Source organism: Octopus sinensis, linkage group LG3 (genome assembly GCF_006345805.1).
Source record: "Octopus sinensis linkage group LG3, ASM634580v1, whole genome shotgun sequence".
Taxonomy (NCBI): domain Eukaryota; kingdom Metazoa; phylum Mollusca; class Cephalopoda; order Octopoda; family Octopodidae; genus Octopus; species Octopus sinensis.
In genome coordinates this window covers 97,651,112-97,664,886 of record NC_042999.1, presented here as the reverse complement: position 1 = coordinate 97,664,886, position 13,775 = coordinate 97,651,112, and the positions used below count along the sequence as shown (strand labels likewise).

General features: G+C 35.5%; 1 protein-coding gene across 2 annotated transcripts in view; it reads right to left on the bottom strand.

Annotated features, from left to right (window-relative positions):
• Positions 1 to 9,396, bottom strand: part of LOC115209890 (exosome complex component RRP4) — a 31,764-nt gene extending 22,368 nt beyond the window's left edge. For both annotated transcript variants that reach the window (XM_029778473.2, XM_036501188.1), the window contains exons 1-5: positions 9,247 to 9,396; positions 6,456 to 6,557; positions 4,070 to 4,205; positions 1,448 to 1,513; positions 242 to 310 (exon numbers count right to left, since the gene is read on the bottom strand). In XM_029778473.2, the coding sequence (XP_029634333.1) occupies positions 242 to 310; positions 1,448 to 1,513; positions 4,070 to 4,205; positions 6,456 to 6,557; positions 9,247 to 9,362 (489 nt within the window). In that variant the 5' untranslated portion in view covers positions 9,363 to 9,396. The remainder of the gene's footprint in view (positions 1 to 241; positions 311 to 1,447; positions 1,514 to 4,069; positions 4,206 to 6,455; positions 6,558 to 9,246) is intronic.
• Positions 9,397 to 13,775: the final 4,379 nt, after the last annotated feature.

Below are 13,775 nucleotides of genomic sequence, written 5' to 3'. Positions count from 1 at the left end.
TCATAAATTAGCAGTTCAGCAAAAGAGACTGACAGAATAAATATCAGACTTTCAAGAAACGAAGTATTGAGCTCAATTTGTTCAACTAAAACCCCTTCAAGGCAGAGCACCAACATGAAAGCAACCCGGTGACTGAAACAAGTAAAAGATAAAAACATAGGAAGTGGCGTGGGGGGAGTAGGGGAAACAAAGAGGACAGTTATATACATAGGAATATGGATCATTTGAAAATCTCACTCACCTTGCCATACTTGAGACTGCGAGTATGTAAAGACAAGGACCCATCAGAGAACACTGAATGTACTTCAGCCTTTGGCCAGTTAAGGAAGAACAAAACAGACAGAGAAACAAGTTATTATAATAATAATAATAATAATAATAATAATTGTGTACAGTGCTCAGGTGCACTACAACTCATCTAAAGTGTATATATAATCAGGTGTAGTTTCGGCGGATTTTGGAAAGCATGAGGGCCTTAAAGGATGCAGTGTCATGGCAGTCAACAACTGACGCAGGCAGTTTATTCCATGCTTCAGCAACTCTGAGCGTGAAAAAATGTTTCCGAAAGTCATGGGAGCTGTGTTGTTTTCTGACTTTGTAGGCATGTCCACATGTGTTAGACACATGGAGATCAAAAAGGTGTTCAGTGTTGTTGTTGGTGAGGTGGTTGATAACTTTGTGGGTGTTTACCAAGTCCGTCGCCAGACGCCAGAGCTTCAGTGAATCCATGCCCAGGGAAACAAGGCGCTCAGAATATGGTAGGTGTCTGATGGAGGGTATGCGTTTGGTTGCACGTCTCTGGACAGATTCCAGGAGGTCAATGTTCTGAGCAAGATAGGGGTTCCAAACTGATGATGCGAATTCCAAGTGTGGTCATACCATAGCTGTATACAGTTTTAAATAGATGGCTGGAGAGCAGCTAACAAAAGTCTTGCTGAGTGATGCCAAGACACCCTCGGCCTTCTTGACAATTTTAGAGATATGCTTTGTCCAACACAAATCACTGCTGACAGTGATGCCTAGGTCACACTCGCAAGAGGATTTCTTGATATCAATGTTGTGGAGGGAGTATGTGGACGCAGGGTTTTTTCTCCCAAAATGCATGGTGGTACACTTGTCCACAGCCAGTTTCAGTTGCCAGTATGTGATCCATTGCTGCATTGTGTCTAGGTCTGATTGCAGGAAAAAGTTGTAGACATCAGGATCTGTCCTCTTGATTTCAAGGTACAGCTTGATGTCGTCTGCATATTTCAATACACTTGGTCAAGATCAACTGAAGCATAAAGCTGTCCTGGGGCTAAATGATGACAATAATGAACAAATAACACAACAAATCAATACAAAAAAATCCAATAAACAAAGCAATAAGCCAACAGATCTGTAAACCAACAAAGTGAAATTGTGATACAACCAGAAAAGAAAAGGAAAGGAAAGGAAGAAAGGATACACTGATGAGATCATTCTCTTTCAAGTAATGTCGCATCATCTTCTCGTCTTCTTCTGACCTTCGTCTCTGCATGAAAAAAGGAATAAAAATTAAAAACCATCAAAACTTAATCATGTTGCAGGCCTCTTCTTCAAAGACATTAACAACAACAACAACCACCACCATCATCACCACTAATTTAACTGCAATTCTGTTCAGCAGAAGAAAGCAATCTCACAGCAAGTATGTCAGTCTGGCTTTGTTTCCACCCCTTGCTTGTTATTATATAAATACACTCACAAGCACATATATAGGTGAGATGCATTCAACCTCTGAGTGATCTTGGCAGTTATTTATCAAGTTTCTCCCATGTAAACAGCTGTTGACAGGACAATAGTCTGGTACAGCAGGATCTTTATATAATTGCTAATCAAAGTGCTGGCCCAGCTCTTGTTCATTCCTCTGAACATTGCTACTGCATGCCTGATTCTGGAGTTAACATTTTTAAGAGTCTGTATGATAACTCAAACTGCTGTGTGAGAAGTGAAAGTAACAACACAGAATTCTTCAACATCATCGTTTAACGTCCGTTCTCCATGCTAGCATGGGTTGGACGGTTCGACCAGGGATCTGGGAAGCCAGAAGGCTGCACCAGGCTCCGGTCTTATCTGGCAATGTTTCTACAGCTGGATGCCCTTCCTAACGCCAACCACTTCATGACAGGGATAAAATGGGGTTGTCTCCTGTCACCCTTGAATTTCTTCTGGCTATTAACTCTGTTATGTGAAGAGCCATAAATGGACCAATTGCTAAAATACAGTGGATTGTAGGCAGACATTTAACAGATCTGGACTATGCCAATGACATTGTGCACCTGGCAGAGTCATGCTCCATGCTTCCAGCAATTGACAATCAGATTGGCTGAAAAGGTAGCAAAGGCAGGTCTAAGGATCAGCTCCAAGATGATCCAGGCCAGTGGGCAAAAGGAGATGCAAATTCTTGTGAATTAAACACCTTTTGAAAACATTACCAACTTCATCTACCAAGGTAGTATTATTGCTCAAAGTGGATACAGAAACAGATATCACCCACAACAATATAGATAACTATTCTGACTGTAAAACCTGTTTGATTTGCTCTATTTCATATCCATTTTTGTTGTTTGATTTTAAGAAGAGGAGACCCCTTCCTCACAACCACATGTCTATAACATAACCAACATAACATCTCAATGGCCTGCAAGACTTCCTCTGCAGAACAAGAATGGTTGTGAACCATCACTGAGCCTGATTAACCATTTAGCATTTAAACCAACTGTATCTGGCCCTATTTTATTTTCAAACTGGCCAGACCCAGTCTCACACATCTATCCTACAATGTCATTCTAAAAATAAACAATCTCATCATCAAAGTTTTGATGCTACAAGATAATTCAAAACAGTGTGGATAAATAAGTATTACATTTTACAGAGTAATCTAAAAGCTAAAGGGTTATGGTAGTACTACTCAAATATCTGAGACAGTGCAACTGCCCCACTACAAACACATACATACATTCTTAGCTACACCAAATACACTTCATTCATGCAATTGGTAAAAAATGTCTTACCAACACATTACAGCCACTGACTCATTGATATAATGTATTCTCTGATTCTGGTCCACAGCTACAACAGTTCCTCTTATTAGCAAGCTGGTTATTCACTACCACCACTAAATACTTATTGCAAATATAACTGATTGCTAAGCTAAATTATTAATCAATCACAAAGCCACACCTGCACCCATGACATCTAAGGTAAAAATCAGAGGCTCAATAATGTACAGCTATAGAAAATTTCTCACTAGATCATCATCTCATTTTCAGAAATCCACCAGAAACAGCAACATTTACAGAAGTTTATTTACATAAAAATTTTAAAATGAAGCAAGACAAGAGTAATTTTGAATTCCAAACTATTAACTACTGAGTTTCATCAGTAGATATGACATCTCTAGATATTTCTTAAACAATAAGGATGACATTGTAACTGTTTAATCTTTCATGGAAGGTGCATCCAGACTGTGTGTTAAGAAGTTTGCCTCCCAACCACATGGTCTCAGGTTTGGTCCCACTGCATGGCACCATGAGCAATTGTCTTCTATTATATAGCTTGGGTCAAACAATCTTTTGAGAGTGGGTTTGGTAGACAGAAACTGAAAAAAAGCCCATCATATGTGTGTGTGCATGTGGGTGGGGTGGGTGGATAGATAGATAGATGGATGGATGGATATGTGTGTGTGTGTGCTACTGTTTCCTTGCCTTGACATCACATGGTAGTCATAAATAAATGTCACCATCATGCAAGCAGTGTCCTTTCTTTCCAATTTTCCATGAAAAGATGTCTGGCAATGAGGAATATTACCTTGCTTGGAAACAGGTGAGGGTTGGTAACTGGAAAGGGTATCCAACTGTAGAAAATCAGCCTCAGCAAATTTTGTTTGGCCCATGCAATCATGGAAAAGTGGATATTAAAATGATGATGATGAGGTGAGATACCAATGTTGAAAAACTGACCGTACAATAGCTCAAAATTTGACTTGTGTCTAAATTAGAAATTACTATAAACATTTCACAACAACTTAGAAAAAAAGGTTCCTTACCAATTCTCCTCCAGGTAAATTTACAGAAGACAGCATCAAAACAGAATCCAATTTGGAATGGGTGTCCACTTTCCATCGCCGTTGACCTACTTCAATGATTCGACCAACGACAACATCTCCAACTTCACCATTATACCTAGAGAACATCAACAACAGTGAGATAGAGAAATTTTAACTATTAACAGCATAGATTAACAATAGAGTATCACTGAAACCATTAGAGGAACTTCTATACAGGCAGTTGGCTTGCAAAAAAACAGCAAGTTAATTTCACATAAATCCCATCCTACCATCTTAAAAAAAGAAATGATACTTAATTGTAGTAAAGTCATCATTATATTTAACATCTGTTTTCCATGCTGGCATGGGTTAAACAGTTTGACAGGAGCTGGCCAGGTGAAGAGCTGCTTAGGCTTAATGTCTGTTTTGGCATGGTTTCTATGGCTGGATGCCCTTCCTAACACCAACCACTTTAGAGAGTGTACTGAATGCTTTTACACAGCACTGGCATGGGTGCGTTTACATGGCACCAGTACCTATGAGCCCGCAAGATTAGGAATGCTCACCTGAGGTGGGATGCAGGGGACAAGCCTGTATGCAAGGACAACCATGCTTTTACTTAGCTTCAAGCACAGCAAACCACCAGGAATCTCGATGCCCTGTCATCCCCTTTGTGAATCCCAACATCTGTAGATCCTTTCTCACCATTTTGTTCCACATTTTCCTGGGTCTACCCCTTCCATGTGTTCCCTCTATAATTAGGGTAATTACAATAAAAACCAGCAAATCGGCAGAGTCATTAGAGCAGTAGACAGAATGCTTTGTGGTATTTATTTTGGCTCTTTATGCATTGACTTCAAATATCACCAAGGTCAACTTTGCCTTCTATCCATTCAAGGTCAATAAATATAGTAACCTGGTCAAAACTGGGATCAATTCTTCTTTTTATTTTTCTCTGAAGAGTAGGTTCTGGCAGGTTTAAAAAATATCCAATTTAAACTGTTTGTTGCAATGGTGCTTCTACACCTACATCAAAAGCTAAGACCCTGTCATCAAATATTCCAACATATTTAACCAAAACACTAAAAAAACTTCTTTGATCAATCGCAAATAAAGATATAGACAAGGTTGTGACTTCCTGGACTAGATAACAATATAATTACAGGCATATTAGTACAGGCAGATTACTGGGTATCTGGGTGGGATGCTGGAATCTACATACCTAAGAGTAGGGCAATAAGTAGCAGAACTTCCTACAAAGTTTTCTGTAATAGATGCGTAAACAGAGTTTTGGACAAACAATCCTAACAAATCAAGTTGATTTCCCATTATAAACACAGTGAGCTTTGAAAAACTAAAGCTTGCCCACTCTGTAAGGTAGTTGGTGTTAGGAAGAGCATCCAGCTGTTAAAACCCAGCCAAAACAGACAGTGAAGCCTGGTACAGTTTCCAACCTAACCAGCCCCCTGCCAAACCGTCCAACTCTTGCCAGTATGGAAAACAAACATATGATGATGATGAGAACAGGCTAAGATACATTTTAGCTGCATAAAATCTTCATTGCTACATTCTTTGAAGTTGTTTGTTTTTTACCTTTTGCTACTGCCAGAAACTTTTTATTTTTCATGTATCATAATGAATACAAAGAGTATTTATACGATTTTCTCATTTGGCAAGAAAAGATAGACTTAAAGATATTGAGATTTATGCATAGTAAAAGAGTTTTAAAAAACCCTAGAAAAGTGACAGTGAAAAATTTATGCTATTAAAATATATTCCAGTCAACAAATAAATATATTAAAATTTATATAAACCTAAGAATTCAAGAGTTAAAATCCTTGAAAGAAATTTATCCCTGCCTATGAGAGGTCTTGCCTCGTTTGAAAGTTAAACTAAAGAATGTTAGTTTTGCCTAAAGAAATTTTCTTTAAAAAATTTTTTTCAATTACACATTGTAAATATTATTACTGTCAATCTATCAGTAATTAACAAATTTAATTAACATAGACTCTACTGTAAAAATTATGTTTCCATTTCATTTATAAGAATGGTAGAACAAAAAAATGTAGTGCAGAGAACCTTTCAAATGCCTTATGATATATAGTTACGTTCCTTTATATACTGTGTTCAAAATTTCACGGTAGTTGATATTGCTTTTCATCTTCCTGGGTCGATGAAAATGAATACCAGTCACAATTTGGGATCAAATGACACTAGTCATGAAGCTGAAATTACACTTTTTCCTCGAAAATGTTAACACACTAATTAATGACATAAGGGACATAACTCTAACAATCCCATCCACCTATATTCAATAATACAGAAACTGGGCATTACTTACTAGCCCTATGAATTTCTGGGCTTTTTGAAAAAAATGATACTTTACCTCGTTTTCAAAGGACGTACACAGATCAACTTATTCACTCTCTCTACAACACCAGCCACTGAAGCATGAAGTCGGTCATCCGCTGTGTAGGTACCATGTCCTCTATGAAACAAAACAAAAAAATAATGGTCTTTCATAAATAATCTCATTAATATATAAAGATTTAAAATCTCACTGTCAACAGGAGCCATAATTTCATGAGATTTTTCAACTCAAATTGGACACTAACAGGCTGAGAAGCCTTATGTATATCATTCAAATACATGAAAAAAAAAGTTATTCTCACTTATACATTACTTTCAGGACAACCTTCATACAAATAAGCTTTCTTCAAAACCCATGTTCAGATTCACCTAATGCTATTAACATACTATTTACATAAAACAGTAATCCTCTCACTGTTCTCTTCAATATTCTTTAAAAAGACTTTATAGTTTACTGCTTTGTACAAAATTCAACTTTATTCAGCTATATCTTGTGTTCTGCAGTAATAAGAGTATTTTATGGTCTGAAATTTGCAATTCTTAGATACAATTCCTCTATCTTATTTGTGCACTGGTCATTAATAAAATATAAACATTTAATTCTGTTTTCCTCACTATTCTATATTTTTGAAGTGAGGAATTATGTACATTATTTACAATGGACAGATGTGTCCTCACCTTGTTTGTTGTTACCACGTTTCATCAGGTGTTCTGGTAGAATTTTGAACCCAACCCTTTATTTGACTAATGGGGGTGCAATGTTCTCATTCCTAGGATATTCTTTTTCTGCTGTTTTTTTTTTGGGGGGGGGGTGATTATTCCCAAGTTCCTGCCTGGGATTGAACTAAGAATCCGAGTGTTAGTAGCCCAGACTCTTATCCACTATGTTATGTACCCTCGGATTCTGAGTTCAATCCCAGACTGGGACTTGGGAAATAATATCAACAAAAAAGAATACCTTAGGAATGAAACAGAGTACCCCATTAGTCAAATGACATGTTGGGTTCGAAATTCCACCAAAACACCTAATGGAGAGTACATCAGCCAAAACATTGTGATAACAACAAAGGTGGGGACACCTATCCGTCCATTGTAAATAATGTCTTTTTTCCTTATTTAGTTTTCTTATCTACAGCTGCCTTTCTGCCCTACTATTCCTTCTAACCCATGGGTTCTCTCACTCTGAATCCTCTTTTGCCCAAAGTTTCTAACCTTCCTTCCTTAACTGACTTCATTTTCCGTTTCCCGAGATCAATTTGTATTGTTATACCTTTTGTATATGTATCTGATGTTTTTAAACTGTTTCAGTTTTATACTAAATAACACAATAGCCTGTAGTCTATATTAATGGTAACTTTGAAAATCTCATACCTCACAAATGATACACCCTGACATTCAGCAATGTACCTTGTATTACATAAGACACAAGTCATGCCAGTTTCCCACCTTTACAAACCTAACTTGCTTTCTTTACATGCTAACCAGTTGATTCGCCTTCTGTTATTCATCTATTTTAGCAAAAGAAAGTGCTTTTGAGAATTGTATTCAACTATCTTGAAGAAATAATTTTAGAGCTGCCTTTAATAAACGAATTAAACTAATAGCTCTATAACTAAAATAAATAGCTCTATAGGACACGTTTGTGTACAACACCAACAGAAAGAACTCGTTGCTTTCTCTGGCATTAACAGTTAAGTCATCCTGAGAAGTTAATCATCATCATCGTTTAACGTCCGTTTTCCATGCTAGCATGGGTTGGACGGTACAACTGGGGTCTGGGAAGCCAGGAGGCTGCACCAGGCTCCAGTCTGATTTGGCAGTGTGTCTACAACTGGATGCCCTTCCTAACGCCAACCACTCTGAATGTAGTGGGTACTTTCTACGTGCCACCGGCACGGAAGCCAGTCAAGGCGGCGCTGGCATCGACCACGTTCGGGTGGTGCTTTTAACGTGACACCGGCACAGGTATCACAACTACAATTTCCATTTGATTTTTATTTTGATGTACTTGACTCAATAGGTCTCCTCAAGCACAGCAAGTCGCCCTACGATCCAAGTATGTTTTGAATTTAGTCCAGATACTTTGGTTTGTTTTTAGTTGCTGGTAGCACCTGCTATGAACGGTTTCTTGTAAGTCTGTTAGTTCACTCATCAGATCACATGTATTTGCTTTGATAGGGAAATATAGTCTGCTTTGCAGTTCCAGTAGTGTTGGAGTGTTTTCTATATCGATTAGAATTAGGTCCGGTTGGCTTCCTTTGTCGGGAACGGGAAAATTCAGTCTGATTAAAGCGATTCGGTTTCGAACCCGATTGAAGTGTAAATTCAGGGCATAATTTTGATATTTATCATTTCCCGACTGATACCCATAAAATATAGTTCTTAATAATCGTGATATTAGGTAGGAATGATGGCTTTCTCCGAATAATTTATCCAAAGAAATATAATGTTCAAGGAGAGTCATAGTGATCAACAAAATTCAGTAAGTATATTTCATGATGTTGAACATGCTGGAAAGAGGCGAATCACAAGGTTTCGCGCAGTACAAAGTTTGAGAAATGTTTTGAACGGTTGCAAATGAAGTTTACAAACTGAAAAGATTTTTTCCACGAAGAGGGATCTGGCTCTAAATTTTTTTAAACTTTACTTCTAACTACACACTTATTCAATGCCGTGAACTTTGAGCTATCTTATAATCAAAACATCACACCAACGTGCAGCTATCAACTTTAAGCGGGAAGCTGAAAATAAACACAAGGAAAAGTAAGCACGAATTTAACGTTAGTCAACCATCATTTAAGACTTACCTCATGAAACATGTGTCTGATGTAATAACATCTCCTGGAGTAACCAAGTTCTCAACTGAAGGCTGAAACTTGTTTTTTGTCCGAACAGATGAACTCGCGAGTCTGATGTCAGCCATGTTGAACTGGTAATATTTGACTCGAGACAAACAGAGCAAGTTCTTACAAGGACTTCCAGCGAACGCAAATTTTATAGCTAGTTCGCAGAGTTTAGGAAAAGTAACTTATATCATATATCAATAATCATGCATGCATACATACATAGTGCCTGATCTATCGATAATAACTGTGTGTGTGTGTGTATATATTTATATATATATATATATATATAATAATAATAAATATTAGGGAATAAATCCAAATTTACAGGGAAAAAAATCAGATTTAGGATTAAATCCAATTTTATAGTAAAATATTATAAAATATTATTAGAGACAAAACCACTATTTTGCAAAACAAACAAGGAAAGACTTAATCAATACATAAAATTTTAATAAATAGTCAAAAAACCGCCACTACAATCGTTTCTTGTCTTGATCGACAATCTTCAGGTGGACTTCCAATAAGTCAGTTTCAAATTATGAAGTCATAATTTGAAACTGACTTATTGGAAGTCCACCTGAAGATTGTCGATCAAGACAAGAAACGATTGTAGTGGCGGTTTTTTTGACTATTTATTAAAATTTTATGTATTGATTAAGTCTTTCCTTGTTTGTTTTGCAAAATAGTGGTTTTGTCTCTAATAATATTTTATATATATATATATATATATATATATATATATATATATATATATATATATATAAATATAATAAATATTAGGGAATGAATCCAAAATTACAGGGAAAAATCAGATTTAGGGTTAAATCCAATTTTACAGTAAAATATTATATAATATAATTCGAGACAAAACCACTATTTTAAAACCAAACAAGGAAAGACTTAATCAATACATAAAATTTTAATATAAATTAAATAAATAAAATAAATAAAATAAATAAAATAAATAAATAAAATAAGTAAATAAATATTTATTTTATTTAATTTATATTAAAATTTTATGTATTGATTAAGTCTTTCCTTGTTTGGTTTTAAAATAGTGGTTTTGTCTCGAATTATATATATATATATTATATATATAAATATATATATATATATATATATATATATATATATATATATATATATATATATAAATATATATATATACACACACATTTGTTTTTAGGATGCCACCAAGATCAACTTTGCCTTTCATCATGTCAAAGTCGATAAAATAAGTACCAGTTGAGCACTGGAGTTGATGTAATCGATTTACCAACTCACCCGAAATTGTTGTCCTTATGCCAAAATCTGAAACCATATTTGTTTTTGTTTTTTGTTAAAATATATAAAAGTAATTTAGCATTAAACAGACCGATTACTCAATACTTTTTGTGAGGTACATGTTTACACGCACACACACACACACACACACACAAACATATACATATTTCTCTATTGATCTATATATATATATATCATCATCATCATCATCATCATCGTTTAACGTCCGTTCTCCATGCTAGCATGGGTTGGACGGTTCGACCGGGGTTCTGGGAAGCCAGAAGGCTGCACCAGGCTCCAGTCTAATCTGGCAATGTTTCTACAGATGATATATATATATCATCATCATCTTCAATGTCCATGTTCTATGATGGCTTGTGTTGGATGGTTTGACAGTATCTGGTGAGCTGGAGGACTGCATCTTGCTCCAATGTCAGCTTAGGCAAAGTTTATATGGCTGGATACTCTTCCTAATGCCATATATATTTATATATAAATGTGTATGTGTGAATACTTTTTGCTCTGGAATCACATGGTACCTTGGGTATCTTCTCCAGCAGTTTTGGCATACAAAAACGGTATTATCATCATCATCATTTAATATCCATTGTCCATGCTGGCATGGATTGGACGGTTTGACCAGGGGTGGCAAGCTGGAAGGCTGCACCAGGCTCCAGTCTGATTTAGCATGGTTTCTACGGCTGCATGCCCTTCCTAACACCAACCACTCCAAAAGTGTAATGGGTGCTTTTATGTGCCACCGGCATGGGTGCCATTTGTGTGACACTGGTATCTGCTACTACATATATATATATATATATATATTGTTTCTAGAAAACATAAATCCAAAAGATGTAGAGCAGTATATATTAAAAATGGGGAAAGCCAGTTTATGGGATTACCTTAGGTTTCCCGTCTATAAAGGGTTTAGCTTTATGGCATATCGTCAGATCCCCAAAACCTGTTGGCCCATATCCTCTTAAAATTTTTTAGACTTATCACTGCTGTGATGAGTCTACAAACAAGCACACAAAATACCTAAGGGTATATTTTTGTCCTCTGAAGAGATTATGCTCAGAAATATGATTTTAATATTTAATTAATTTCTCTGTGTATAATTAAAACAGCTGTAAGGGATAATGATCGATTTGTTGCTGATAATAAACCCTTATTAACTTCAATATCTCCATTTTCTTCTTCTCCATACACACATGCATATATGTATCCATATGCCCACATATATACATTGAGATACATGCATATACCCGTATGTATACATACATCTGCATGTACACATTCATGCATACACATATATACATATACATGCATAGATACATATGCATACTCACACACACATGCATATACACACATAAATATGTATATAATATATATGTGTATATATGTATCTGTACAGGCATATGCATGTCCCTGTGTGTGTGTTTATGCATGTATATGTGTGTATATGCATATATGTATATCTATGATTAACTGTATGTACACATGCACGCATGCATACCTATGTCTGAAGTTATATTCATATGCACATTTAGACACCAGAAGTTTACAAAACTGTTAAGGATAAATATACTTTCCTTGAAATGTTATGGTGTAAACACAGTAATTCAAAATTTCATTAACCAATAGGCATTAATTGACCAATATGGATCTATATTAATTTCTTTCAAGGGGTGATGAGTAAGATGAATAATAGCAATGTTTCAAGAGGCACAGGCACTTCAAAAGCAGAAGAACATCCCTGTAATATGATGAGCAGTCTGGAAGACCTGCCACAAGCATCATCCTCAGAAATGTGATATTGTACATCGATAATTCTTCCCCACAAGGCCAGACCATCAATCAAGAACTCAGAGTGGCCAGTCACATGTATTTGAACAACATAGACAAATACAAGTAGACCAGATACCATACAACATAAATTCTTGAGTTATGAAAATTATTTCTAGCTCTAGAGTATGTATCATAATTACTTTATGGCAAATGAGGAAGGGAGATAATCTCAAGATTCAAGATTTCTCAAAAACTGGTAAAAGAACAGGCTTATTGACTAGAAACAAGAAAACAATCATGGACATGTTTCAGGCTCAATAGCCATCATCAGCATAGCAATTGATCAACCTTATCAGTAGTAACCAGAGAACTTAGATTTATACAAAAACAAGTGTATATATATATATAGTCCAAGATAATATTTCAATTTAGATTGAAATAAGATGTAATCTCACAACCTCTGGATATTATCTTGGAATTTGCTTTTTTACTATTTTTTATTATTTTATTTTACTTTTTTACTTGCTTAATTCTTACCATTATGGACTCTCTGATGAAGCTTTGAGGTTCAAGTTTTGTCCAATTTTTGTTCAAATTTTGTAAATCTTGGTATGATGTGCCAACTTTGGCATGCTGGAACCCAAAGTAGCAACAGATGTAAGAGTAGAGTTTTATTCACTCATTTATTCTTATATATATATATATATATATATATATATATATATATATATATATATATATATATATATATATATGAGCTAAGAGAATCAATTCAGAATGGCCAGTAGCATGAATTTAAACGACAAAGATTAATAAAGTTATATTAAATAACATACAAGATAAATTCTTGGTTTATTGAAATTATCTCCCCTTTCAGAGAGAGTAAACCAATTATTTGGTGGTAATTGGTATTAACTCTGAGAAGGGGGTCAAGAATCTCAAGAATCAAGAATTCTCCAAAATTGATGTCACTAAGGAAGAGACAGACTGATTGTCTGAAAGGAAAGAAAACTGTTAATATGTACTTCCACCTCAATAAGCATCATCAGCACAGAAATTGTTCTATCTTAGTCAACAAACAGAAAATAAACTGAAACTAGTATTTAAAAAATGTTTTTAGCCTCAGGGCTGAAAAATAGAAAAGAATAAAAGAATAACATGCATTGTATATATATGGCATAGACTTGTTGCAACACATCATATATGGCTAGGCTAGATTTCCATCAAAGTTTATTTATCAAAAGCAATCTCTCATTGCTCTCACATGACCATCGTCCATCTTTCTTTTCCTCATGTGATCATCCTTCTTTTCTTTCAGGACTGGACGTATCCTATCTCTCTCTTGTCAAAGAAAATATTTCTCCAGTGTTCGCTATTTTACCCTCGTTCAGGTCTAATGACCCTCCATGTTTGTTTTC